At 45.6% G+C, this 27,369-nt stretch overlaps 1 protein-coding gene across 5 annotated transcripts in view; it reads left to right on the forward strand.

Moving 5' to 3' along the window:
* The window catches only part of ACAP3 (ArfGAP with coiled-coil, ankyrin repeat and PH domains 3), a 97,597-nt gene that overhangs the window by 48,441 nt on the left and 21,787 nt on the right, over window positions 1-27,369 (forward strand). For 4 of the 5 annotated variants that reach the window (XM_087944609.1, XM_087944611.1, XM_087944612.1 and 1 more), the window contains exons 11-25: window positions 4,853-4,965; window positions 6,187-6,238; window positions 6,472-6,572; window positions 7,727-7,838; window positions 8,803-9,011; window positions 10,001-10,070; window positions 11,635-11,729; window positions 12,849-13,063; window positions 14,864-14,962; window positions 15,273-15,374; window positions 16,913-17,005; window positions 17,573-17,793; window positions 18,484-18,593; window positions 20,013-20,123; window positions 21,012-21,073. In XM_087944609.1, coding sequence (XP_087800735.1) covers window positions 4,853-4,965; window positions 6,187-6,238; window positions 6,472-6,572; window positions 7,727-7,838; window positions 8,803-9,011; window positions 10,001-10,070; window positions 11,635-11,729; window positions 12,849-13,063; window positions 14,864-14,962; window positions 15,273-15,374; window positions 16,913-17,005; window positions 17,573-17,793; window positions 18,484-18,593; window positions 20,013-20,123; window positions 21,012-21,073 — 1,765 coding nt within the window. Of the gene's footprint in view, window positions 1-4,852; window positions 4,966-6,186; window positions 6,239-6,471; window positions 6,573-7,726; window positions 7,839-8,802; window positions 9,012-10,000; window positions 10,071-11,634; window positions 11,730-12,848; window positions 13,064-14,863; window positions 14,963-15,272; window positions 15,375-16,912; window positions 17,006-17,572; window positions 17,794-18,483; window positions 18,594-20,012; window positions 20,124-21,011; window positions 21,074-21,750; window positions 27,354-27,369 lie in introns of those variants that run through there. The other variant, XM_087944613.1, reaches the window with a different exon arrangement.

Consider the following 27,369-nt stretch of genomic DNA (forward strand, 5'->3'; position numbering starts at 1 on the left):
GGAAGAGGAGGAGGAGGAGGAGGAGGAGGAGGAGGAGGAGGAGGAGGCTGGGAAAGGTTTGGCCCCCTCCAGCTGGAGCTGCAGAAACAGCAGACCGTGTGACTCGATTTGGGTTTCGGAACGATAGAAGGGGCATTAGTGCAGTTGAGTTGGTTGGGTTTTCCACCCCTTTATAAATGGATGGCATGGTCTGGGGGCTTGGAAAGCACACTTGGAAAGCATGTGAGAAACCAGAGGTGGGCCCTTCCTGGGGTGCCTTTGGTTCAGGGGCTGCCTGTCAAAGGGGTGAGAGCATCTTTGGATTCCCTTTGGCAACCTTGGATGTGGGAAGACTTGGGGCTGAGAACCAGTCCCACCGAGCCAAGGTTTCTCCTTTGCTCATCTGAGGCCCTGGGCTTCCCCAGTTCCTCCCATTTCCCCAGGTTGGATTGGTCAGCTGGTTTGACTCTGATCATCCCGGCGGCCAGGGGAAGTCAAGAGGAGAAACAAAAGGATGGTGTATTATGTCGTTGTGACGTCCAACAGCGATTGGGGGTGGGGGAGGAAGTGAGTGAGAAGGGGAGCTTTGGCTCATATTGTCCCAAAGGTGTTCTCCCCACCCACCCCCAAAAAAGGCAACTGGACTTTCTTGGTTTTTTTTTTTCTCTTTGAAAACGTTTCGCTTCTCATTCCAAGAAACTTCTTCAGTTCTAACTGACTGGTGTGAAATTTTTCAAGGGGGAAAAAAAACAACCCAGAAAGTCCAATGGCCTTTTATTTTATTTATTTGATTTGATTTGTCAATCGCTTACAAGAGAATAGGTTTAAGTATAAACATGAGCAAGAATACAGGAAATAGGTACAAATAAATGGGGACAAAAGGACAGGGATGATGCCCTCATGCACGCTCCTTACAGGCCTCTTAGGAAAGGGGTGAGGTCAATAGTGGATAGTTTGAGGTTAAAGGAATGGGGGGGTTAGAGGATGTGACAACAGAGTCAGGCATTGCATTCCAGGCATTGACCACACTGTTGCTGAAGTCGTATTTCCCTTAATCGAGTTTGGAGCGGTTTACATGGAGTTTGCATCTGTTGTGTGCTCTTGTGTTGTTGTGGTTGAAGCTGAAGTGGTCATGGACTGGTAGGATGTTGTAGCAGATAATTTTGTGTGCTGTGCTTAAATCCAACCGTAGGTGGTGTAGTTCAAGGTTGTCCAAGCCCCAAATTTCAAACCTGGTGATATATGGTATTCTGTTGTGAGCAGAGGAAAAAAACAACAACAACACCTTTGGGACAATCCTGGCCTGGATGGTTGAGTATCTCCATAGATGTTTGGCTTACGTTTTGATCGCATCGAGGGTGCCAGAGATGATTGAATTGCAAGAATAAAAAGGAAATGCCAATTCCTCTTTTTCCAGGACATGGAAGGTGGAGAAGCTAGCTGGATCCTGTGCGGTCTCCAGATCCCTTCTTTGCAATCCTAACACAGAAAACTAGCAAACCAGGTCCTCTGCAAGGCAGGGTTTTTTCTCTCTGACAAGATCTAGATTTCTAGGTGCGAGGGTATCCCCCCCCCCCAATATTGGGAGGTGGGTAATATGCATGGTTACAACTGAAACCTACAGCATCTTTTTTTCCGCAATAGTAAAAACTTGGCTGTGCAAAAGAGCGCTAAATATAAAGGATATGATATACAGGGGGGGAAAAATACGGAGAGAACAAGGAAGCCCTCAAAAGTCACACCGCTGATTTTTGACCCCAGGGATGAAAAAGTCATCCAGGCATTGTTTTCCCTCTCTGACAATATTTCTCCATGGCCGGAAATCTCTGTTTTTTGTTTGGTTTTATTCTCTCCTTCATCATTTTTTGACTGATAACAGATTCTGTACTTGAGGGTGAAATTGGAAGGGAGAGGTGAAACTCTGGCAGAGGTGAAGGGGGGGACCAGAAGGGGGAAAAAATTGTGTGTGTGTGTGTGTGGGAATCATGTGTTTTCCTGCTAGTGCTTGAGGGGAAAACAGTTCCCTGATTTTTCCTCCTGTTCCTCTCTCCTTGAATTTCGCATCATCTCTGTCCTCTGGTCGCTCTCTTAGAATTTGCGGTCTCTTTGTGTTGGCATTTGATGTTTCCATAGAAACAATTGTCCAATATGATGGAGGGGGGGGGGCTGGAAACCTTCTCTATGCAAGACTGTTATATAAATTCAAATCAAACAGGAAAGGGGAAAGGCACTGGAAACGGCTGAGGCTGGGGAATGGGGTATTTAGTGCCTGTGATTTAATGACGTAGTAGGCAAAAAGGACTCACAAAAAGAGCTCTTAACACAATTCTTGAGGGTGCTTGTTATGGCCAATGTCCCTGAGCATATTGTGGCTGCATCTGAATTATCTGCAATTTTGGCTTCCTTTCCATTCGACAAATATATTTTATTTTACACCGAGAGCATCTGCACCGAAGACAAATCCCTTGTGTGTCCAATCACAACTGGCCAATAAAGAATTCCGTTTTGCAATGGAGGCTCCCTGCCTTCCTGTCAAATCAAGCTTGGTTTGTTCATTTCTTTTTTTTTTTTTTCAGTTCCCCAAGATAGTTTTACATCTCTTGCTTGTCTGAGTAATAAAACAGTTTGTGGGTGTGCAGAAAAAAAAAACTTAAAAACTTCCAGTGTTGGAGCATTCACAATTTCTGGAAGAAACTCATTCCACTGATTAATTCTTCTTCTCCCTGGCAGGAAATTCCTCCTTAGTTCTAGGTTGCTTCTCTCCTTGATTAGTTTCCACCCGTTGCTTCTTGTCTTGTCTTTGGTGCTTTGGAAAATAAATTAAGCTCAAAAGGCTGAGTTTATTTTTATTTTATTTTTTATTTTGCCAAACATCCAAATCCCCAAACGCTAAACTTGGACCAACTGCTTGTGGGGGTGGGGTGGGGGAATGAAAACTCGGTTTTAAATGTTCCGTGTTTGGTTTGGTTTGGTTTGGTTTTGTAAACGGCTACAACCAAAACAAAGCAATCATTTTCCCGCGATGTGTGCAGAGAAACTGATTCCAGGGAAGTCGGAGCTTGGTCGAAATGCCAGGAGGTTCCAAGCATCCCTCAGGAGCATTGGGGACACCGGTCATATTGCTCTGATTCTCTTTAGTGTGACATGAGCCGGAGGGAGCCAGCTTTATGGGTTGAGTGTGTGTGTGTGTGTGTGTGTGAGAGAGAGAGAGAGAGATGCACTCATCCTAAGCAGAGAGGATGGTTTTGTTGCCTAGCAACTGTGCATGCCGGAGGCCACGCTGCTCCCAATGAGCGAAAAGCCTTGCCTTGCAACTTTCTATTGCTTCGGCCTCCCGTTTTTATTTGTCGAGCCACCAAGATGGTTTTTCGTTGGGAAATGGGCAATGAATACATTCAATAAACAAACAAATCAAACGCCTGGAAAGGAAGAGGAGGAACCCCTGCAACGGGAAGGAGAGGCAGGAATGGATGCAGCCAGGAGGGAAGAAAGTAGTAGAGGTAGTCCTTGACGTGCAACGGTTCGTTTAGTGACCGATCAAAGTTACAACGGCCCTGAAAAAAGTGGCACTTACAACTGTGGCAGGCTCCAATTTTTCAGCAGCCCAAAATTCGGATGCTTGGCAACTGGTTCATATTTATGACGGTTGCAGTGTCCCGGGGTGATGTGATCCCCTTTTTCAATCTTCTGACAAGCGTGTCTACTAGCTTAACAACTGGAGTAATTCGCTTAACAACCTGTGGCAAGAGGGGTTGTAAAATGGGGACAAAGTCACTTGACAACCTTTCTCGCTTAGCAAGAGAAATTTGGGGCTCAATTGTGGTCGCAAGTCAAGGACTTCCTGTGTAAAGGGCTCAGCTTCAGTCTTCCGGGAAGTTTTAATTTGGAGGACTAATTTCTTTGAGATAGAGATTTGCGAAAGAGAGGGAGGGAGGGAGGGAGAGAGAGAGAGAGAGAGAGAGAGAGACAGAGAAAGAGACAGACCTGTGTTTTAACAGCATACACTGAGCAGGGTTTCCATATTGCTTTAAGCCATGGTTTCTAGAATAAATCAACTTTGCTTGGGTAACCACACTAGGCAAGATCATATATTGTGGTTTTCAAATGTGTGGTTTTCAAATGTGGGATGGCTGGATTCACTCAACACATGGACCCTAAACACACACACACACACACACACACACATACACATAAGCTGTTTATAAAGTAGGACAGACATTTTAGATGTGGAAACAAAAATAAATCAAACCAAACAAGCCACAATGTGGCTTAAAAAGAACCACGAAGCCCTCTGCTGGCTTTTTGATTTGCACATTTGGATTGCTCGTGGCTTCACTAGGATTTATTGAAACAAACCCACGCTTAATTAGATCAACATCTATTTTTTAAGGAATGGGGCATCTGAACCTTTCGTAAAAATGCATTTTGATAGAGAGTCATGGCTGAATGTTTTTTGCAAAATGAATGAGGCTGGGATTTTCCTGTTGTTGTTGATGTTCCCTTCCACCATTGTTGTTTCTATTGTGTAGACTTATTGTAGGACTATGGCTACCATTTTTGCATTTCCCTTCCCCCCCATGTGGCCATTGATTCTCAGCAATTGTGGTTGGGGGTTCCAATTTCCTCACTAACCCCAAACCAAACAAATCTGATGATGGCTTAGCATATAATGGATGAAGGTGGCCAAAGGGTTGCAGCCTGCTTCATTAACGGACTGGCTCAACGTTCATCCAGATTGTGGCTATGATCCCTACTTACTTGCTCAAATCAAGACAGCCTTGTTAGTGTAAAGATGTGGAGGGTTGCCTTGTTGCATCCAAGCAGCCCCCAACTACCTGGCTCCCTTTCTTTTTCCCTCCTCCCCGTACTTCAGGATTTCTCTTATGATGAATCCAAAGTGGAATTCAACGTCGACGCTCCCAACGGAGTAGTGATGGAAGGATACCTCTTCAAGAGAGCCAGCAATGCATTCAAGACTTGGAATCGGTGAGCTATGGGGAAGAGGCTCCAAAATGGAGGCATCGTGGATGGAGGGGGGTGTTTAGAACCAAGGATGGGAAGAATCAAGTCAGATTTTAAAAAAAAATCCCTTGTTATGGACTAATCCATTTCACTTCCCTGCCCTGCCCAGATCTATATTGAAGCTGAACCCATTCAAGCCATCCTTTTCCACTCTGGTTCCCCCTCAGATGGTTGCTGGGAGTTCTAGAAATCACCACCTCATCACTTGTAAAGACCTTATGAGGTTGTCCAGACAGGAAGCAAACAACCCCAGAAGTGCTAGCTCTAACTTTATTATAAAGGGTATATTAAGAGTGTAAGGGTATATCAGTTTCTCCTTCTGATAGCGCAATCTCCCCCCATAGCTGCCTGAGTTTCTCTCCACGCACCCCAGATGTTGGGGAGCGATCGGAGAGGCCGGGACCCAGAACCCCAGTAATATTGATTTATTATGAGAGTTGGCTTGCTGTCAGGATTCCAGCAATTTGCCCTAATTAAATCATGATTCTCAAGCCAAACTTCAAAAAACTTCAAAGGATTCATTAGAGGCAACATACTGCCCTGGTATGAAGCCAACTCTGGCATACGTCATTTACAGTCCCCTGTGACCCTGTTTCCCACCCCCCCACCCCCGCAGGTATGTCATAAATCAGATTCTCCAATTGAGCAGCTTCACAGGCTGGGTGTCATCATTCACGTTCGCCAATTAAATATATTCCAGGGCAAAAACTCTGGTATTTTAGTTACACTCTTTTAAAGGTAAGAGTTGGAATGTACTTTCGCTCCCCCCCCCCCTTTTTTAATGGCAACTACTAAAACAGACATCGGAATGTTTTATGAGCTGACGCTTTGCAAGTCTGAAAGTATATCTCCTTCCCCCCTTCCGTCATTGAAGAAACCTACTGAGATTCTTTTCTGCTGGCTCATCTGGTTATTGCCTGGTCTGTGGCTCTTCTTTCTGTCCTCCACCTACCATCACACCAGGTGGTGGAAGGCCATGCTAAATGGATGTGACAACTGTCTGTCGGAGCCAACACTGTACCGTACCGCAGCAGCCTCTAAAAGCTTTCTAGTTGTCATGTTCAGAATCTTTTCCAAGTCTCCCGTTTGTTCTGAAAGGCCAGAGGATGGCTGTCCATCCTCTTTCAAAGCTATTTTTGTTCTCCTTTGTTCATTTCTCCTCTGCCTGTTTGTTTCTCTTTGCAGGAGGTGGTTCTCCATACAAAATAGCCAGCTGGTGTACCAGAAGAAGCTCAAGGTTAGTTTCTTATTTTCAATGATTAGGGTTATCTGAGCTGATTGGTGCAATGATCCACAGGACTTAAGAATTCTATTGTATGGAGGAGGGCCATGAATCCCGTGTTTTGACTCACTATTCCAAAATATATTTATAATAAATGGACACTGTTTCAGCGCCTACTGCTGTCTTTAGCCATAGGAAATCCAGTTGCAGGGAGCCTTAACCCAGATGTTTTGTCCTTCCCCTTCCAGGATGTCCTCACAGTGGTGGTGGAAGACCTCCGCCTTTGCACAGTCAAGCCTTGTGAGGACATAGAACGGAGGTTTTGTTTCGAAGTGGTCTCTCCCACCAAGTAAGTGACGGGTTCCTTAGAAGAAGATGGGGGCGGGTGGGGAAACCCTTGTGTCGTTTGCTCCATCATGTCAATAGCAGTCTTGAAAAGAGGGAGATGGAGGGGAAACAGGGGGAGGCAGGTTTCTTGGGAAAGCTTTGGTGTTTGATGACAGGTAAAGTGGCCAGAGGGGCCGTGGGAGAGAAGAAGAAGAATGTCTGCTTCCTTGTGCATCCCTCTGCTTTTTTTTTGCTTCACAACAGTTTCTCCAGCTAAACAAGAAACCATGTCTCTCACATTTAAAAAAAGTCCTGATGGTCCTCGACCTATCTTGATTCTGTTTTAGTCCTTACACAAGAACTCATACGACAGGCAATTTGTCAGAAGGATGCCTTTAGAGTCCAGTGGCTTCTCCCTTACTCCCTCTGGCTTGGCTTGTTACAACAAATCATGATTTCTTTAACCATGGCTTGTTAACCAAGCTGTAATGGGATACATTCACACACTGCTCCAGATCCCAGTTCTGGAGGGGCACGGTGTAGGCATTAACCGTCAAGAGCTGTTGTGTTTAACCAAAGTAACCTAATTTGCCTCCAAATTTTATTTTATTTTTATTTGCTTGTCAAATATGTGCAAGATAACAAGTATGAACATAAACAAAAACAAGGGAGTAAATACAGATAAATGGGGACAGTGAGACAGGGACGGTAGGCACGCTGGTGCGCTTATGCACGCCCCCTTTAAGAACCTCTTAGGAATGGGGTGAGGTCCATGGTAGACAGTTTGAGGTTGACGCTGTGAGGGGCTGAGGCTGTTACAACGGAGTCGGGTAGAGCATTCCAGGCGTTGACCACTTTGTTGCTGAAGTCATATTTTCTGCAATTGAGCTTGGAGCGATTTACCTTGAGTTTGTAATCGGTTGTTTGCCCGTGTGTTATTGTGATTGAGGCCGAAGAAGTTGTTGACAGGCAAGGCGTTGTAGCAGACAATTTTGTGTACCAGACTTAGATTGAACCGCAGGCGGCGCTGCTGCGCCAGACGTAATCGATAAATAATAAGCGGAGGGGAAATGAATTAATCTTCTGGTGTCAAAACAGGACAGGAGAACCTCATTGGACCAGACTTTGATTCTCTTTCTCCTGGTAAGCAGCTTCTTCTCCTTTTTCCCGCTGCAGGAGCTGCATGTTGCAAGCCGATTCAGAGAAACTGCGCCAAGCATGGATCCAGGCTGTCCAAGCGAGCATCGCTTCCGCTTATCGGGAAAGCCCTGATAGCTGCTACATTGAAGTGAGTACAGTGGCCAGCCAGAAGGCTTGTAGGAGTCATACCCATAAATCTCTCACAGAGATACTGTCAGAGTAATGATGCAAGAGCTTGACCAGCTGTTATGATGGTGTCATGCTGGGAATGAGTCAGCAAGGTTTGGGGGCTGGTATCACTTTAAGAGCCTGTAATAATGAGAGGCCCTGATGGGCCATCTCTCTCTCTCTCTCTCTCTCTCTCTCCCCCTGTGTGCTTCTGTGCTGTAATTGCTGATTGCTGTTTGTTTGAGGTCTGACTAAAGTGCGTGTCTGTATATATTCTTTGTAGATAAAACCACACTTTAAATACAAACCTGTTTACTGTATTTGCTCCTGGGTTGTCTCACATAGTCACTGTCAACTAAAAAGATACTCCTTTGGTCTTTTTAGCTGCCAGCAGAAAGGGAGTTGGGGAAAACAGTGCATTCCTCAAGTGCCTAGATAATCGCCCTGGCAGCCCAAAGTTGTTGGAGCGCAAGAATATTACTGGAGACCATGATTGATGACTCTTGGCTATGGATGTGTCCCATTGGAGAATATACATCCATGTTTTATGAACTGACATTCGTCTCCCCTTGCTTCTTGAAGGTGACGACGCACATAAAAAAACAAATTGATGGCTAATTTTATTTTCTTTGAGATGTGGCTAGAGACTTATGATTTGAACAGGGGTGGATTTGTTGGAGTCGCGACGGTCACACTGTGCGCACTCTGACACATACTCATAAAATCTTCCTAGAAATTAGACAACAGATATGGGGCATCCCTTTCCATTTCAGAACAACGGGAGGCATTTGCATCCAATCAGCGTCCAGTTTGAAAATGAAACCAAAATATTTTTTTGGTTGTAATTAAGAGAAATCAAAAAAGCAAAGGAACTCCCCTTGAGAGATGCTTGACAAGCCGTATCCCTGCTTGGTATTTCGATTTTGGCTTTTCTCTTACTCCAGAAATTGGATCGAACAGCTTCCCCTTCGACCAGCAGTATCGATTCCGCCTCCGATTCCCGGGACCGAAGTGGGAAAGGGGAAACGATCCTGCAGAGGGTGCAGAGTATCTCGGGCAATGACCAGTGTTGTGACTGCGGGCAGGCCGATCCCCGGTGGGCGAGCATCAACTTGGGCATCTTACTATGCATTGAATGTTCAGGGATACACAGGTATTTTCCACACTATATAAGAGAATATTTGTAGCTCAGGGTTCAGTTGTGGGGTCCTTGGTGCTCTCTTACAGACGTTTCATTACCCAACTAAGTAACATCATCAATGCTAGAAAGGAGCGGAGTGTGACAGAGTGGAGGAAGAGGAGGACTGTGGGGTCCTTGGTGCTCTCTGAGTTTGGTGGTTTTCTTGCAGACGTTTCATTACTCAACTAGATAACATCATCAGGGCTAGAAGGGAGTGGGGTTGGAGGAGTCTTGTTGTTGTTGGTGGTCATGATGATAGTGATGGAGGAGGAAGAGGAGGACAGTGGGGTCCTTGGTGCTCCCTGAACTTGATGGTTTTCTTGCAGACATTTGATTACCCAATTAGGCAATACCATAACTATAAGGAAGTGTAGGGTTCACACCAGAGGTGGTCTTCAGCCGGTTCTGACCGGTTCTGGAGAACCGGTAGCGGAAATTTTGAGTTGTTTGGAGAACCAGCCAATCCCACCCCCGACTGGCCCCGCCAACCCCATCTCTTCTCTGCCTCCCATTGAGTCCCAGCTGAATGGCTGGGTCTTCTTTGGTTGCCCTGCACGGGAGAACAGAGCTGGAAAGCAGGTTAGTGGGGTGGGGAGGGAATGGATTTTGCAGTAACTTCCCCTGCCATGCAAGCCACACTCACAGAACCGGTAGTAAAAAAAAATATGAATCCCACCACTGGTTCATACTGATGAGGTTACTTAGTTGGGTAATGAAACGTCTGCAAGAAAATCACCAAGATCAGAGAGTGTCAGGGACCCCACAGGTACTTTCATGCATGCCTCCTTGAGTGCTAAGAAGATCAAAGTTCCTCCAGCTTCTTAGCTGGCCCAGGAGGCTGTTCTCTTGCCACGTGAAAGAGTTATTTCAGAACGAACGTGCCAGTTGAATCGTCAATTAGAACTTGACTTGGCTTAGCAGCAGGGGAAGCTGACCACTTCTCTTCCATTTTTGCCCTACAGGAGCTTGGGAGTTCATTGCTCCAAAGTGCGGTCGCTCACGTTGGATTCTTGGGAGCCAGAATTATTGAAGGTAAAGACCAAACCCCCCCACTACCTAAAAGGGATGTAGTCAAAAGAGGGAGAGGGGGGGAAAAGAAGGTCCAAGCCACACCTTGAGTAGAACAACAGTGCACAGATGCTCTTGAGGAAGACACTCCATTTTGCATTCACTTCAATAAATAAATAAAAGGAAACCATCTTGGCACCTCGAAGAAGCTGTAAGAAACCTGGGAGTTTGAAGTCCGCACCTCTTCGAGGTGCCAAGGTTGAAAATCACTGCATTAAGTCTTGCAGCTTCGAGGAGGAAAAAAAAACGTAGCTTAAGAACTACTATTCTATTTAAGCGCGTTGGGTTTGAACCGGGCAAAAAAAGGACCAGTCCTGAAATCAAAGAAAGGCACCAGAGTGAGCCCCTCTAAGGGGCACCATCCCAGAATGAGGGCATCCCCGACTGAGAAGACCCCATGATGTGATTTGAAACAGGGTGTTGTTGTATCTCAAGGGTCTTCAAACCTGGCAAGTTTAAGACTTGTGGACTTCAACTCCTGGTATAATAAAGGACAGTTTGAGTAAAAAAATAAATCAATCAATATATCATACTCCAAATGCTGAGGGCGGCCAGAATTGTTTTTCGCACAACAGTGGAAACAGACCAACACCCCCTACAGAAGATATGGTGTGCAGAGAATGTGCAGAGATGGATAAATTAACGATGGAGTTAAAAGACGAGGAAGAAACAGTAATATTGTAAGATTTGGGACATGTGGTGTGAGTGGCTAGAGGAGAAAAGTAAAGAATATGTATAAAAATTACTTAAAAGCTGCAGGAAATGTATATAAAAGGTAAATATAAATGTAAAAATATTAGAGAAATAGACCACGAATTGAGAATAAAAATGAAAGAAGCTGACTCTGAAGCACTGTCAGAAATGGAAATGTGGTGTAAATGTTTGAAAAATGTGTAATAAAGATTATTATTTTTAAAAAAGACTTGTGGACTTCAACTCCCAGAATTCCTGAGCTAACATGGACTGGAGGAGGAATTCTGGGAGTTGAAGTCCACCAGTCTGAAAGCTGTCAAGTTTGAAGCCCTCTGCCTTAGAAAGAGTGCAGAGAAGAGCAACAAAGAGGATTAGGGGTCTGGAAACTAAAATGTACAATGTCCAGTTAAGGGAACTAGGTATGTCTAGCCTTACAAAGAGGAGGACTAGGGGTGACATGATTAGCAGCCTTCCAATATCTAAAGGGGTGCCCCAAAGAAGAGGGGAGGCGTCAAATTATTCTCCAAAGCCCCTGAAGGCAGGACGAGAAGCAATGGATGAAAACTAACCAAGGAGAGAAGCAACCTAGAACTAAGGAGGGGTGTCTTAGAACGGGGGTCCCCACACTTGACAGCTTTAAGACTGGTGGACTTCAACTCCCAGAATTCCTCCTCCAGTCACGTTAGCTCAGGAATTCTGGGAGTTGAAGTCCCACAAGTCTTCAAGCTGCCAAGTTGAAAGACCCCCCTGACTGTACGTAAACGGAGAAGCCGAACGAGCAACTTCAGTTCACACGCTGTCCTGTTTTTTTTCTTTTCAACGTCCTGTTCAAAAGCTGATGTGTGAGCTGGGCAACGCTACCATGAACCAGATCTACGAGGCGCAGTGTGAGGAAATGGGGCTGAAAAAGCCGACAGCTGGTAGCTCAAGGTAAAGCTTTTCCTGTCTCTCCCTGCTACCCATGTTTTAATTCCGCCACGTGAATTAGCAGGCAAGCCTGCTTCCCAGCTTACAGCCAAACCAGTATTTTAAGTAACTCAAGTTTGTTGCGGGGGTTAAAGCGAACCAACTTTCCTTTCCTGCATACGCAAGTAACCCTCGGCTCATGACCACAACTGAGCCCAAAATCTCCCTTGCTAAGTGAGAGAGTTGTTAAGCGAGTTTTGCCCCGTTTGATGACTTTTCCTGCCATGGTTGCTAAGTGAATCACTGCAGTTAAGTTAGTAATGATGGCTAAGTGATTCTGGCTTCCCCATTGACGTTGCTCATCGATGGGGAATCTGTGACCCTGGAAGTCTGCAACTGTCATAAGTGTCAAGTCATAAAATATTTCTATGGTCTTTTTAGAGTTGCCAACAGAAAGGGAGGGGGGGAAAGGGGTTTGAAAGAGCAGTGCGGCAGCTTGGAAACCAAAAGTGCATTCCATACATAGTTTTTCAAAGATAGTAACGAGGTGACTGAAGTTTCTGCCATGCGAATATCTAACTGGAGAACATAATTGATGACTCTTAGCTATGGATATGTCCCATTGGAGAATATGATTTATGACACAACCAGGGGATAGGGAAAAGGGTGACAATGAATGATGTGTCCCAGAGTCGGCTGCACCCAGGCAGTGCCGGACATGTTAACTCCCAATAAATCCTTTGGAAGTTTTGGAAGTTTGGCTCGAGACTCGTGATTTAAATGGGGGTAAATGCTGGAATCCTGACAATAAGTACATGCCAGTTGCCAAGCGTTTGAATTTAAATCATGTGATGCAGGGATGTTGCAATGGCCATGGGAAAAATGGCTATAAGTCACTTTTTTCCAGTGCCATTCGTAACTTCGAACGGTCACTAAATTAACAGCTGTAAGACGATCTGTGCTGTTGCTGTGTTCAGACAACACACGTCGTGGATTAAACTGTTTTTCCTGGGGTATATCGAACCGTAAGTCGCCATGCCCAGTGACCAACAAAGAGATCGAAACCCCTAACCTACGTTCCCATTGTGCGTGTCGGTGTGCAAACTCAGACTTTGAGTGACATGAGGAATGGTTTCCTCACAGACAGGACAAAGAAGCATGGATCAAAGTCAAATACGTGGAGAAGAAGTTTCTGAAGAAGTTACCTTCTGGAGGGCCCCTGGCCGACAATGAGCAGAAGCCCCGTCGCTGGAGCGTGAAGAAATGCCAGAGGTGCAATAGCACCACCAAAGTGCCCACGACTCGTAGGAAGTATCGGCACGAGGCGGGAAACGCGTCTCCGGCTGCCCACTCCTCAGGTAGGGCAATCCACCTCAGGAGAGACTGATGGATGGTTCCGGCAGTGGGGCTTTCCCCTGATATCCCTAGAGAGAAGGGTGGGAAAAACAGGATTATACAATTATAGAGTAGAGTAGAGTAGAGTAGAGTAGATTAGAGTAGAGTAGAGTAGAGTAGGGTAGAGGAATAAAATAGAATAGAATGCAGAATATAGAATAGAGTAGAGTAGAGTAGAGTAGAGTAGAGTAGAGTAGAGTAGAATAGAATAGAATAGAATAGAATAGAATAGAATAGAATAGAATAGAATAGAATAGAATAGAATAGAATAGAATAGGTTTATTAGCCAAGTGTGATTGGACATACAAGGAATTTGTCTCAGTGCAAATGCTCTCAGTGTACATAAAAGGAAAGATACATTCGCCAAGAGTCAAGAATCATCAGGTGCAACACTTAATAATAGTCATAGAATACAATAAGCAATCGAATCATACTAGGAAACAGTCAATATAAATTGTAAGGATGGCATGCGGGGAAAAACTGTTCTTGTATCTATAGCCTTGTTTTGAGGGTAGGAGTTGAAACAGTTTATGTCTGGGATGTGAGGGGTCTGTAGATATATTCCCTGCCCTCTTTTTGACTCCTGCAGGATGCAGGTCCTCCATGGAAGGCAGGTTGGTAGCAATTGCTATTTTCCGCAGTCCTAATTATCCTCTGGAGTCTGTGTCTGTCCTGTTGGGTTGCAGAGCCAAACCAGAGTTATAGAGGTGCAGCTGACAGACTCCATCATTCCTCTGTAGAACTGGATCAGCAGCTCCTTGGGCTTTCTGAATTGGCGCAGAAAGAACATTCTTTGTTGTGCTTTTTTGATGACATTTATTATTGATTTCATCCTGAAATATGCGGAGCTGAGAATGCGGATGTGGCCCTCAACATACGGCCACGATTTGAGCCTAAAATTTCCATCACTAAGCGAGGCATGAATCTGGCTTCTCTCACTTGACTTTGCTTGTTGGGGGAAAGTTACGGACAGTGTTTGCACTGCAACCGTCACAGATACATGCCAATTGCCAAGGGGCTGACTTTTGATTACATGACTGTGGGGACATACTGCAACGGTCATAAGTGTGAAAACAGGTCATAAGTCCTTTTTTTTTCAAGTGCCGTTGTAACTTTGAACAGTCACTAAAGCCGACAATTATCTGTAATGTGATTTTTTTTTAGCATATTTAAGTTTATAGCACTTCCTGGCATACATACGACTCCTTTTAAGTCCTGTAGCTTGTTCGTCCTGATTTCAGGATTTGCCTTCGGTTCTTTCAAACATATTGACACTTAGTGAAGATTAGAAATTTGTTCTTACATTGTATTGGCAAGTAATGATCTTTTGACAATGCTGGATGACAACACGAACACAATAACGCAGAGTTCTTGGCAGTGGCATGGAAACAGAAGCAGCTTGCTATTGTTTTCTTGAAGAACGTCTTTTTTTCTTTTAAATTTCCAGTCTTGCCTTTGTGATTGCCTAGAGGTCTCTCATCCAAGAACTAACCAGGTTTGGAATTAGCCAAAGTCACTCCATTGCAGATTCCTGAAACACAAGCTGAAGTGGTTCACATATCATGCTGTGATCTAACGTGGTTTGGATATGGCTTGTTGGGCTCTGTCAGTAACAAGTCATTGTCAGCAAGCTACCCTAGCATTGTGATTTGTCCAATAAACCACAGTTTAAAAAATCCTGGCTTTCCAATTATTTCATAAATACAGCTATTTGTATGTGTCTCTATGTTAGAAAAATAGTAATCAAGTTATTTTTCAAATAGCTGCCACTTTGGAAAGGAAGTTCCGGCGAGATTCCCTCTTTTGTCCTGACGAACTGGATTCCCTCTTCTCCTATTTTGACACAGGAGCCGGTCCACGCAGTAAGTGTGGTAGATTGATCTGTGGTCCCTCGATGCTCAGCTACGAGAGGGCAGCAGTAAAGGGAGAAACGTGGATTTTTCTGGACTTTCTCAAATTCAGTAGCTGGGATTCCCCTCCTCTCTTGTTTTGTGCCGGATTTAAGCAGCTGGTTAGCTTTCTTTCTCCCTCTCCCCAAACTCCCTTTTTCTCCCTCCGCGAAGAACAAAATCTGTTTGCTGCATTTAAAAAAAGGGGGGGAATATAAATTGCAATACGGTGAAAATGGGCTCTGGATGCCCATAGCCATGTTTCTGACCTCCTTCTCCCAAGGTGGGAATCCGGCGTCAGCTCAACAGCCCGTGGGAGCCAGCCCATGGAGCGAGACCAGCAATGGCCCTGGAGGCAGCGCTTCACCCTTTCTCCTGGATGGAGGCAAGTGCCGCCTGGCTTTGTCACCGTGGATATCTAAGATCTTACTGTATGTCTGGCAACCTCAAAGCAAGAGGCTCTGAGGCCACCTTCCCAGAAATGCCTGGCTTTGAAACGGCTTCGGGGGAATCCATCTCTGGTTGAGAGACAACCCTGGTCTTTGAAATGTGCCAAGATGGGCAAGTGCAGCCCAGAGAAATGAGGGGGATCGGGACAGAAATTTTGATTAAAGTTAAGTGGAACTGTAGTCATTATAACCAGGTTGAAAATCTGGATGTTTCTCTCCTAATAACTTCTTAGCTTGCTAATTGGCCTCCTACCCAGACAGCTGAGATTTCCCTGTGGGACAAAACCAGGGGTCGGCTTCAAATTTTTTAGCAAGGGGCTCTCTGCCCTAATGACTAGCTGGGTGGGCATGTGGCTAGGTGGTCATGTGACTGGGTAGGTGTGGCCAACTCGATGTCACTTCTTTGCCCTAATTAACCCCCAAAAAAAGATAATATACCAAAAAGATGTTTTATTATTTTGTGCATTTAATACTTAAATAAAAGACTGGGTGAAACCAGGGTTAATAGCAGTGACTGTGAGAGGGATCTTGGAGTCTTAGTGGAGTTTCTGGCCAGTTATGTGATTCTTATTATTTGGGAATTAGCCCTCGACAAGCACTTTATCTAGCTTGACACTTTTACGAGGTGTGAAATGCTCTTGGCTAATCGCCCAGAAAGGAAAAATGCCTCGAAAAGGTGCTGGGTTTTTATATTATTCTACTCTTTCTGAGGTTATTGGGGGCACTCTAAGCCCCACAGAGTCTCCTGAGCCCCTGCAAGCCCCCAGCAGCCCACCCCTGGACAAAACTTAGTTCCTCTGGCAGATTTCTCTCTTCACTCATTAGTCTCCATCCTGATTATTAAGGAAGTCCCTTGAGGGGAAGGGATAACAGTAGTCCATTGCTCATTTCACTGATTTAAAAGGACAAACCAAGTACTCTTCTATATGGTGTCCCTGACTGAAACTCTTTCCTTTCAGTCAAAAAAGGTGTAGGGTCTTCTTGGGCATTGGGGGGTGGGGAGTTGAAGTCCACCCATCTTAAAGTGGCCAAGGTTGGAGATCCCTGGACTAGATGACCTACAAGGTCCCTTCCAACTCTGTTAACCTGTCCATCTTCCTGGCTTTCCCCCTGTTCCTTCTCTCTGCTAAGGACAGTTGTTTAGGGGTTGTTCGCCTGCCTGGATCCTTTTCATGAAGCTCCCAGGTTTTAGCACAATCTACAAATCCTTCCGCAAACAAAATCACACTGGTGGAAAGGGATTTCAAACGAAATGTGCGGGCCTGGGGGAATTTGGAAAAGATTGGTAGGAGGGTGAGGGGGAAGGAAAATGTTTTCAGGAAAGAGGTAGAGGTTCTTTAGGGCAGATATGTGGAGAACTTCTGGGCAACCAGAAGAGTTGACTAACCAAAACAGTGAAAGACTGGTAGTTTTATGGTACCTATATATATATATATATTAAAAGTTTAGTTGGTCCCTCCTTTGATTCCCATAGGTCTAAGCAGCGACAGTGGCCTGGGTGGTAGCACTGATGGGAGCACAGACGTCTTGGTGTTTGGCTCGGTGGTTGATAGTGTCACAGAAGAAGGTGAGATCTTCAGCCGCAGAGGGAGACGGGACACAGGAACTTCTGCCTTTGCCCAAGGCAGAGCGCAGCCATAGCATCTGCTGCCACATCCAACAGTCGTGGCCGCCAACTTGAGATCAGAGAAGAGGGATGATCCGATCAATAGCAATTGGCCACCGTGGCTAGCTGAATACCTCGCGTAGCAAAGTCGTTTTAACCTTGCTGGGAAGATGCAATGCTTCCAGAAGTCTTGGTCACCCGTATCTCATTCTTCCAAAGCTGGTTTTTTTTTTTTTTCCCCCAAAAGGCAACTGGGCTTGGTTTTTTTTCCCTTGAAGACGTTTCACTTCTCCTCCAAGAAGCTTCTTCAGTTTGGTTCGCTTCTCCTCCAAGAAGCTTCTCCAGAATGGATGAAGCTTCTCAGACACGGGAAGCGAAACCTCTTCAAGGGGAAAAAACAAAAACAAAAAGCCCAGTTGCCTTTTGGGGACGGGGGTGGGGGAAGCGGCTTTGGGAAAACCGTGACCTGGATGACTGAGAATCTCCCCCGTAGACGGTATCTCATTCCTTCCTCTTCCTCCTTGGCAGAGTGTGAAGTGTCGGAGGAATCCAGCGGAGAAGTCGAAATTGAACAGGAGGCCTCCGATTTGGAAGACTTGAGGGAGCTCCATCCTGGGTTGCTAGTTTACAAGGCTTCCAGGGCCAGGAACCTGCCAGTCATGGCGGAGGCCCTGGCCCACGGCGCCAACATCAACTGGGTGAATGAAGAGGACGAGAGCAAAACCCCGCTGATCCAAGCTGTCATGGGGGTGAGCGATATCCACGCATCGCCGGCCCAGTTTCAAGAGTGTGCCATCAGGGCAAAGCAGGTCTGAGCTGTCTTGGGGGGGCCATTAAGTGGCCTTCATCAGCTCCAGCTAGATTTCGCCACCTGTCGCTAAGTGTAGGCCAGAAGATCTACTCAGATGAGGAGAATCCCAAGTGTATCTCCAAATTTGGAGCAGAAGGGGATGGACTTTCTCCTTAAAACGATGATATATCAATAATCCTCGACTTACGACCACAATGGGGCCCAAAATTTCTGTTTCTAAGTCAGAAATTTGTTAAGTGAGTTTGCCCCATTATACGATCGTCCTTGTCACGGTTGTTAAGCAAATCTCTGCAAGCTGTTAAGTTAGTCCCAAGGTTGTTAAGTGAATCTGGCTTCCCCATTGACTTTGCTTTGTCAGAAGGCCTCAAAAGGGGATCACGTGATCCCAGGAGACTGCGACCGTCGTTAATATGAAACAGTTGCCAAGCATCTCAATCTTGATCACATGACCATGGGGATGCTTCAAAGGTCATAAGTGTGAAAAATGGTCATAAGTCACTCATTTCAGTGCTGTGTAACTTTGGACGGTCACTAAACGAACTGTGGTTAGGTTGAGGATTGCCTGTATAATGTAAGAGACGTCCAAGGCTCCAGAACTAACTTTTTCTTTCTCTGCTTCTTTTTCCAGGGCTCACTAATAGCTTGTGAATTTTTGCTCCAAAATGGGGCAGACGTTAACCAAAGAGATATCCGAGGGAGGGCGCCTTTGCATCATGCCACATATTTGGGCCACACTGGGTAAGTCACCTGCTGTGCCTTCAGCTCCCCCACCCGCAAAAAAAAGAAGGTGGTAGTTCAACATTCTGGACCCTGAGGAAGTCAACGGCTGTTTGCAGTAGATGTTGCCAAGGATCTTCAAACTTGGCAGCTTTAAGACTTGTGGACTTCAACTCCCAGAATTCCTCCTCCAGTCACGTTAGCTCAGGAATTCTGGGAGTTGAAGTCCACAAGTCTTAAACTGGCCAAGTTTGAAGACCCTTGGACTAGGGCCTCCTGCTTGAGCAGGGGTTTGGAATAGATGACCTCCAAGGTCCCTTTCAGCTCTATTCTGTTTGATTGATCAATTGAAATGGTCTAGGGCAAGGGTCTTCAAACTTGACAGCTTGAAGACTTGTGGACTTCAACGCCCAGAATCCCTCCTGCAGTCATGTTTAGCTCAAGAATTCTGGGAGTTGAAGTCCACAAGTCTTAAATTTGCCAAGTTTGAAGACCCCTGCTCTATGCTCTTGATTCTCTCTGGAAGGTCTGAGGCGCAACAGATGGGATATGCCACTTAGCTGGTTTTCAAGGCACTGGAGCGAGACCCAGACCCGTGCCAACAATAGGACCTGTGAGTAAATGAGGCGGAGAACACAGCTACTGACCCGGGTTAGTTAGAAGAGCAACTCCTGATGTTATCTGACCCAGGTGGTAGTCCTTTGCAGGTGGGAAGTCTAAAGAGAGGAACCAATCCAGTGTAACAGATAACAGATAATCGGAGGGGACTTTATAGGTCTAACCCTCGCCCAAACAGGAGACCCTATACCATTTCTGACCAATGGCAGTCCAATCTCTTCTTGAAAGTCTCAAGTGATGAAGCTCCCACAACTTCCGAGGGCAACTTCTCTTCCATGGGTTGATTGTTCTCACTGTCAGAAAGTTTCTCCTTATTTCCAGGTTGAATCTCTCCTTGTTCAGTTTCCATCCATTATTATTCCTTGTCTGGCCTTTGGGTGCTTTAGAAAATAGCTTGACCCCCATCCTCTCTGTGGCAGCTCCATAAATATTGGAAGGCTGCTCTCCTGTCTCCCCTGGTCCTTCTCTTCACTAGATTAGCCAGGCCCAGTTCCTGCAACCGTCCATCATGTGTTTTAATCTCCAGTCCCCTCATCATCCTGGTTGCTCTTCTCTGTACTTTTTCTAGAGTCTTAACATCTTTTTTTTATAGTGTGGTGACCCAAACTGGATGCAGTACTCTAGGTGTGGCCTTACTAAGGCTTTATAGAGTGGTAAAGTAGTTTCCTATGAAAGTCTGGCCTGACACATTCGTGCTTCTTAGCCTTGGTGTCACCCATCCCTTCAAACTCTCCTTCTCCGCCCCAGCGTGCTTCTTGGCCTGACCTACGTTTCCTCTCTCTGGTTTTTTCTCTCTTCCTCTTCCCTTTCAACCTTTGGCAGCCAGGTCTGCTTATTCCTAAAGAGAGGAGCCAACCAACACGCAGTGGACGAGGATGGGCAGGACCCCCTCAGTATCGCTGTCCAGGCTGCCAATGCGGACATCGTGACTTTGTAAGTGTGTCCTTCCTCCACCGGAGGTGAAATGCATGTTGGGGGATGGAAGTGGCTGACCTTGGAAACTCAACAGCCCAGGGATAGATTGGGCCAGTTATGGCCAAAAAAAAGAAAGAGAGAATTGTGGCTTAGCTCTGACAGACCACTGTCTTCATTGAGCTGCGGTGGCGCAGGGGTCAGAGTGCGATACTGCAGGGCTCCTTCGGCTGACTGCTGACTGCCCGCAATTTGGCAGTTTGAATCTCACCAGGCTCAAGGTTGACTCCGCCTTCCGTCCTTCCGAGGTGGGTCAAATGAGGACCCAGATTGTCCCAAGTGCTAAAGAAGGAAAGGAGAAAGTGGAAGGGGAGGGAGGGAGGGAGGGAGGGAGGGAGGGAGGGAGGGAGGGAGGAAGGAAGGAAGGAAGGAAGGAAGGAAGGAAGGAAGGAAGGAAGGAAGGAAGGAAGGAAGGAAGGAAGGAAGGAAGGAAGGAAGGAAGGAAGGAAGGAAGGAAGGAAGGAAGGGCTGGGGTGGCACAGTGGTTAGACTGCAATACTGCAGGATATTTCTGCTGCCTGCCGGCTGCCTGCAGTTTGACAGTTCGAATCTCACTGGCTCAAGGTTGACTCAGCCTTCCGTCCTTCCGAGGTGGGTCAAATGAAGACCCAGATGGTTGGGTGTTGACTCTGTAAGCCGCTTAGAGAGGGCTGCAAAGCCCCGTAAAGCGGTATATAAGTCTAGGTGCTATTGCTATTTGCTGTTCAGCCACTGTGCTGCTTCCCCAGTGCTGAAGGATTTAACTCCCGACTGCCTGTGCCATCCCTGTTTGAGCCAAGAGCCCGTTTCCACCGCCCCCACCACCCTCCCTTGGCTGACTAACATTCCTCTCTGGTCCTCATTCTACAGGCTGCGTCTGGCTCGGATGAACGAAGAGATGCGTGAAGCTGAGGGCCCCTATGGGCATCCAGGTCAATATACCAACAATAGCCCTACAGAGCTTCAGTACCGAAAATGTATACAGGAGTTCATCAGCCTTAACATAGATGAGTGTTAGTGAGAACTTCGGCAAACCCCGCTGCCTCGCCTCCGCATTCGGGTCAAAAATTTTAAGGAAGCTGAACTGAGCCCAAGGAAAAAAAACAAAAACAAGGAAATTAAACGAACTCTAGACGTGTGTTTTGGGAGAATGGGGAGGGGGGGGATTTGCTGACTGAAGAGCGGATGGATGGGCTGAATGCTGCACAGCGAGAGGAGGAGGAGGAGGAGAAGCGAGAGAGGACCCTTAAAAAACCAACTGGGATCAGATTTTATTTTTTATTTTGCATTTGGTTCAGGTGGAGTGGGTGCATCTGAGCTGAAATCGGCCCTTCGGTTTTCCCTCCCCAGCCCCCCTAAAAAACAGCAATTGACTGTCTAAATGGTCTCTCCAGGCCTAAAAACAGGAGGTGAAACCTGCTTAGGAAGGTGGGAGGAAGGAAGCGAAGCTACATTTGGAAAGCGATCCCAAACCGAATCGGATGGAGGCTTATTCTTAACCTCTCTCTCTCTCTCTCTGTCTCTCTATCTATCTCCCTGCATCTGTCTCTTTTCTTTGTCTTGGGTGCACTCTCGGCAATGCAGAACCGGCTTGCAGTAGGAATCCCAGATCAGATTGGAGGGGGGAAACGGACGCACGAGACACACAAGCGTACACGCATAATACACAGTTAACACATGGCCCGGAATGAGAGAGCCCCGTTTTGAGCGTGGACCAGGCAGGGGTTAAGTTCAGCTGGGCTGCCAGTTGGGTGTCTTCTCAGCACATGCTGCAGTTCGTGGATCAAGAAGCGTTGGGGAGGTGAGGGGGGGGTGAGAGGGACTTCCCTCCCTCCCTCCCTCCCAGGTTCCTGCAAGCCAAATGCTTCCTCTGGTGAGGACTGATGGGAATGAGGTTAGCTTAGCTGGTTCAAGCCATAACTCAGCCACTTCCAAGATGAGGACGCAATCCTTGTGGGGTGAAGACAGAGGTCAATTCAGGCTAATGTTGGGGAGAAGAAAACTTGGCACGTGCAGTACATGCTGGCCTTTGTCCCTGAGGAGGACAGAATCCTGCATCTTGGCAGGAAAGGTTGGCCAGTTGGCTGGCACCAGTGAAGCCAGTAGATCAGATGGTCCATCACAGAGTGTTCCTCCTCCTGGAAATAACAGAATGGGTGTTTGAGGTGAGATGACTTCTGAGATAACTTGATTTGGGCCTCTGTGAGATACCCCTTGGTCCAATCCTCAGAGCAATTCTCATCAATGAAAGACAGAGAGATGAATAAACCCGTCAGGCAGCTTGAAAGGTAACCTGATTTGGGGCTATTTTTTTGCTAGAGGCAATCAATTTGTTTCCAATGACTATCTCACCATAAAACACACCTCCATATATTTAAAAAAAAAAAAAAACCCTGCCCATAGAAAATTAGCATGTCTGGGACATCTCTTTCTTCCCCAAATGCTGGTTTTCTCCATCCTTGAATTTCCTTTCTGTATTGGAAGGAAAATGCTCCAATGTCATCATCAGTGGATATGGAGGAGGGAATACAGACCTCTTGTCTTTTATATACTGTCTTTTGTGCTACACACTCGGAGGGTGGGACGCCAACTCAAGCGCCTCCAGTCAGGGGACAAATATGGCCGCATATTCTTGAAAGAATACCTCTGTCTTTGTCCTTCAACCATTTGCGCTTATCTTCACCCTTGACTTCCAAAAGTGGTGAGGCTTGGAAGAACGCACTCGTCGCCGGCGATGGGTTTCCCCGTCCCTCTTTCTTTTTCTTTCTTTGTCCCCCCCCCCTTTTTTAAAAAAAACAAAGCCACAGCCAGGGAGCAGCGTAACATTTCTCTCTTCTCACTTCTTGAAGCAACATTTAGCTAGATAGTTAGATCAAACCTGGGGGTGGGGGAAGGGGGGTTTGATATCCCTAAGTAACTGAATTCCCTTGATCAAATCTCTTGGGAACTGGGAAAATTCAGAAATTGTCCCTTTTTTTTTTGCATGTGCACTCTTAACAAAGGCTGTGATTCCCCTTCTCAGCAATGCATGATTGCAGAGGGCTCACAGAATTCCAGAATTCAGGTTATTGAGGGTGGGGCGGGCACTATTTATTTTATTATGGGGTGGGGTGGGGTTTTTGTTTTTGCTAGAACAGGAAACAGTTGTTCTCGAAATCCACTCTGGGTTTTTAGATGGTCTTGTTCAGAAGACAAGATTTTGCTTTATAGAGTTAGAAAGTAGGCAGTTTCTCTCGAGGATTGGAAGTAAACTCCAAGGCAGGCACTGGTTCAGTGATACTTGGGAAGGGAGGAAGCAAGAAGGATGGAAAAAAGAGGTGGGGATGTCCCAAGGCATTGGACTCCACCTCATTCTGCGGCATCAAGTCATCGCCTTCTCCTTTTCAATCTTGTGCTAAGCCATAGAGGCAGGTTGCTTTGATTTGTGCAATTTGGGATTCTGCTTTGGGAGCCCTATGACTTAAGGAGTCTTGCATCAACGGGTGAAGTCAGCCATGGCTATGAATAAGGGTTAAGTCCAGGTGGGATTCTCGGAATTCTTCCTTCAGATATCCAGCTGGAATCTGGTGGTGGTGATGGAACCAGGGAGATAGGAAAAAGCTGGTGCATGGGGTGAAAGTGGAATATCCTTTTTTTCCCCTGAGGGGCTTTTAGGGCACTGAAGGGGTCTGTACTTGCTCCTTACCCCTAAGGAGGAATAGGGTCTAAAAGAAGAGTAGAACAGGAGCAGTTAGAAAGGCGTATAAAAGTGAGCCCTCTTGTTCCAAAGTTGGCAAATTGGGATATTCCAGAATGTTGAGTCGGTTCAAATGTGAGGCTAAGCTTTGGGGATTAGGTCCCTTGAAGAAACAGAGAATCTACTGCACACAAGGGTGGATTCTTTTGACTGGAATGCAGCTTTTTCAATTGGCTTGGCTTCATCTTGCTCGTCAATGCATGCTTGCTCCAAGCTACATTGTTCTCTTTTGCTTCCTTCCATCTGCAGCCACCATCCCTTGGCCAACTCAGGATCACCTGAGCATCCGGGTCTCCTCCCGTCCCTAAGTTTTCTTGCAACATCTGACTTATCCCATTTGTGTAATGGCGGTGGCCTCCTTCACGCGACTTTTATCTGATCATACTCAACCTGGGTTATGTAAGTCGCCAGCCTAGCGCTCTCTCTCTCTCTCTCTCCACTAGGAGGTAATCTTGTATGCGTCAAAAGAGAGAGAGAGGCGTTCTTTTAACCATCTGTCCTCTCAACTCCATTATGTGCTTGATCTGGGCTTCCGATTCCCATTTGCACCCCTTCTCCAGATAACTAGTGTGAAATGTAGGGTTAGCTGGCATATATTTATAGAATAGCCATACATGCATGGTGTCCGGCCCTTACGCCTTTTCCCTTCATGTACAACTTACCCTTGATCTATTTTTGTAAAAGCAGGAAGCCAGACGCCATTTGCGTTCCATTTTTGTGCTCAGGGAATGGTAGGAGGGGGCCTGCATTTTCCTCACCGCCATCCTGCAAAGTCTAGTTAGGCTGAGCTTGTGAAGGTTTGGCCTAGAGTATGCAAGAAGGTTCATTGCTTCTTCATCACTGTGCTTTTTCCAGTGGGTTCTTCTTTTTTTTTTTTTTTTGAGTGGGTTTTTTGGGGGACCATCATCAAAATTTTATCAATCATTTGATAAAATAGAAACATTCTTTACAAGAACAGTTAGTTCAGTCCTCCATCCCAAGTGTCTCTTCATGCTTTCTGTTGAGTTTGATAATACTTTGCTTATGAATTCTTGGTTTCTCCCATCTCTTGCTATTTATTTCCTCTCTCGATTCTTATTATTCCCTGATTCCAAGTCATTTGAGATCTGGTCTATCACAAGGTTAGATTCTGCTCCATTCCAGCCAAATAGGTAGAATCCAGGAGGAAATATTCCAATGCATTCTTTACCTAATCATCCCGCTGTGAAGTAACCCTTAGATATAACTTTTTTTTTAGGGGTTATATTTCTCATCTCCTGGATTAGGCTGTCCCAGTGCTTTGGAGATCCCCCCCCCCCCGCCAAAAAGAGTCTCATGGGGCACTTAGGCCCCCTTTTAGAAACAACAACGATGAAATTGGCAACTTGGATTTTTGGGATGGTGAGATGCTGTGTGGAACCCACAGTTCAAGCAAACTGGAAACCCTAACATCTTGAAAATGCTGTAAGCAGGGAAACAGAAATGGACGTTGTTGCAAATTGTGATGGCCAGACCAGCAGGCCAAGCTAAATTAATCCAGATGTTGAGAAGATGCCTTCCTTTTCAAGGCAGAAGGGGAATTTTACCATTTCTCAACGACCGTTGTGACCTCTGCTCGGGAAATTTGAAGGAAGATGAGGGATTTTTTTTAACCAGAGGTACCATTCTGGGTGAAAAGCAACAAGTTTCCCCTATGCTTCCAAGCAAATGTAATAATGCCTCAGGATTAACAGCTATTGCATGGTATTATTAAAGAGAAGGATCACAAATGAGAGATGACCAATGATGACAGATGTCCTTGGTATTTTAGGCCAACCAATCAAGAGGGAACTAGTTGCCCATCAGTTACAAGGATGTATATTCCTATTAATGATGCTCTTATTTTTCTCAATCATTTCATTTCCTATCTGTCCAAAACCAATTCTTCCAAATCTTGCGGTGATCCCTGTTTGAAACTTCTACATGACCAGATGTTCCTTCTCACCCAAACTCATCCAATTGCAATTCCCAAGATTCTTGGAGGAGGCAGGTCCCAGGGCCAGCAGCAGTGATTATTTCACTGGGTCCAATTCTGGCCTAACTCCGTTCGTCTGGCAAAAGTCTCTTTAGGAGCGATTGCGCCCACGTACAGGAAATGGTCGAAAGCAGTTTGAGATCCTCCAGAAATGACCTCTCTGGGAAAAATGTCTATGCTGTATGAAACTGTGCTGTGACTGGCCTGGTTGTCTTTCTCTCTGTCTCGCGGTGGAACACATTTCTTCAGTTTGAGATTGGCAAGAAAAGGCCCTGTGTGTAGAAAGGCGAAGGAGGACAGAAATGGCATGAGCGAAAGGGAGGGAGACCCCATCCTAGGGGCCCCTCTTCCAGGCTCTCCGTTCTATCCTAAGGCAGGACTTGATCTCTGCTCTTCTGACATGGTGATTTATGTATTTAAGATGTACTTTCTCTAGATGCAATGTATAAAATTGACTTTGTGCACTTTTTCCTATTTAACAGTATTGGGTTCTCTTTTTTTTTTTAAAAAAAAAAAAAAGATTTTTAACGTTCTTTTTATTATGAGTTATGTGCCGTCTTTTTAAAATGGGTGACATTGTTAAATATTTAATTTATTACTAAAGATGGCTGGGTGGACCATTGCAAGTATTTTTTATTTATTTTCTTCCACCCACCCTACATTCAGTATCCTTTTCGGTGTATTTAATGTCAGGAATTTTTTTTCCTTTTCCTTTTGTACAGTTGCTAGGGAGTGTATCTTTTACCAAAAGAAATAATAATCAGCCAATTTGCTTCATTCCTTCTCCCCTCTACATATTTATATGTAGAGGAGAGAAGGAAATATATGTATCATATACACACACGCACACCCCAAAACCAAAGAAAAGTTTCAAGAAAATTATATAATTTTCTTGAAACTTTTCTTTGGCTTTGGTATAAAGCCTTGGAGTACCAGGGATGAAACTGCATCACTACAGTTTCCAAAAATTTTCTGGGTTGCCTCTCAATTAACTTAGTTCATCCTTTGAAACTAAGTAGGATTTGGAGCCGTGCCTAAATGTGCGTGCACAGCTCAAGTGGCTAGTGGTTGTGCATTGTCCACTGTGACAGGTGGATGTGATTTAAGTTGGAGACAAAATGGCAGCTGTGCAGGGAAAACAATGAGAAAATAACACTTTAAGATTTGAAAAGTTGTGAATAATAGGCTGAGTGCTGTTTCCATAGGAATTTGGAGTACCCAGGGATGCTTTTACCCATAAGACTGGATTCTCACATGCCCCAATCCTAGGTCTGCAGGAAGTAGAGGATAGGTGAAACTTATGGCATAGGTTCCGTTATGGAAAGTTGACCCGAGTCAAGATAATTGGACCCGATTCAAAAAATAGGTTTTCTCTACAGGGAAATGTCGAAATGCCCCAAGCGTTGCAGATCTTCTGTTCAGCTGGGTGAGTGGATGGATTAAATCTCCTAATCGGGTCTCTGAGTTAAAATAAATAAATAAATAACCCCCCCCAGTCC

This window comes from Notechis scutatus, chromosome 16, assembly GCF_049901735.1.
Source record: "Notechis scutatus isolate UNSWTSFEM ecotype Mainland chromosome 16, rNotScu1.2, whole genome shotgun sequence".
Lineage (NCBI taxonomy): Eukaryota > Metazoa > Chordata > Lepidosauria > Squamata > Elapidae > Notechis > Notechis scutatus.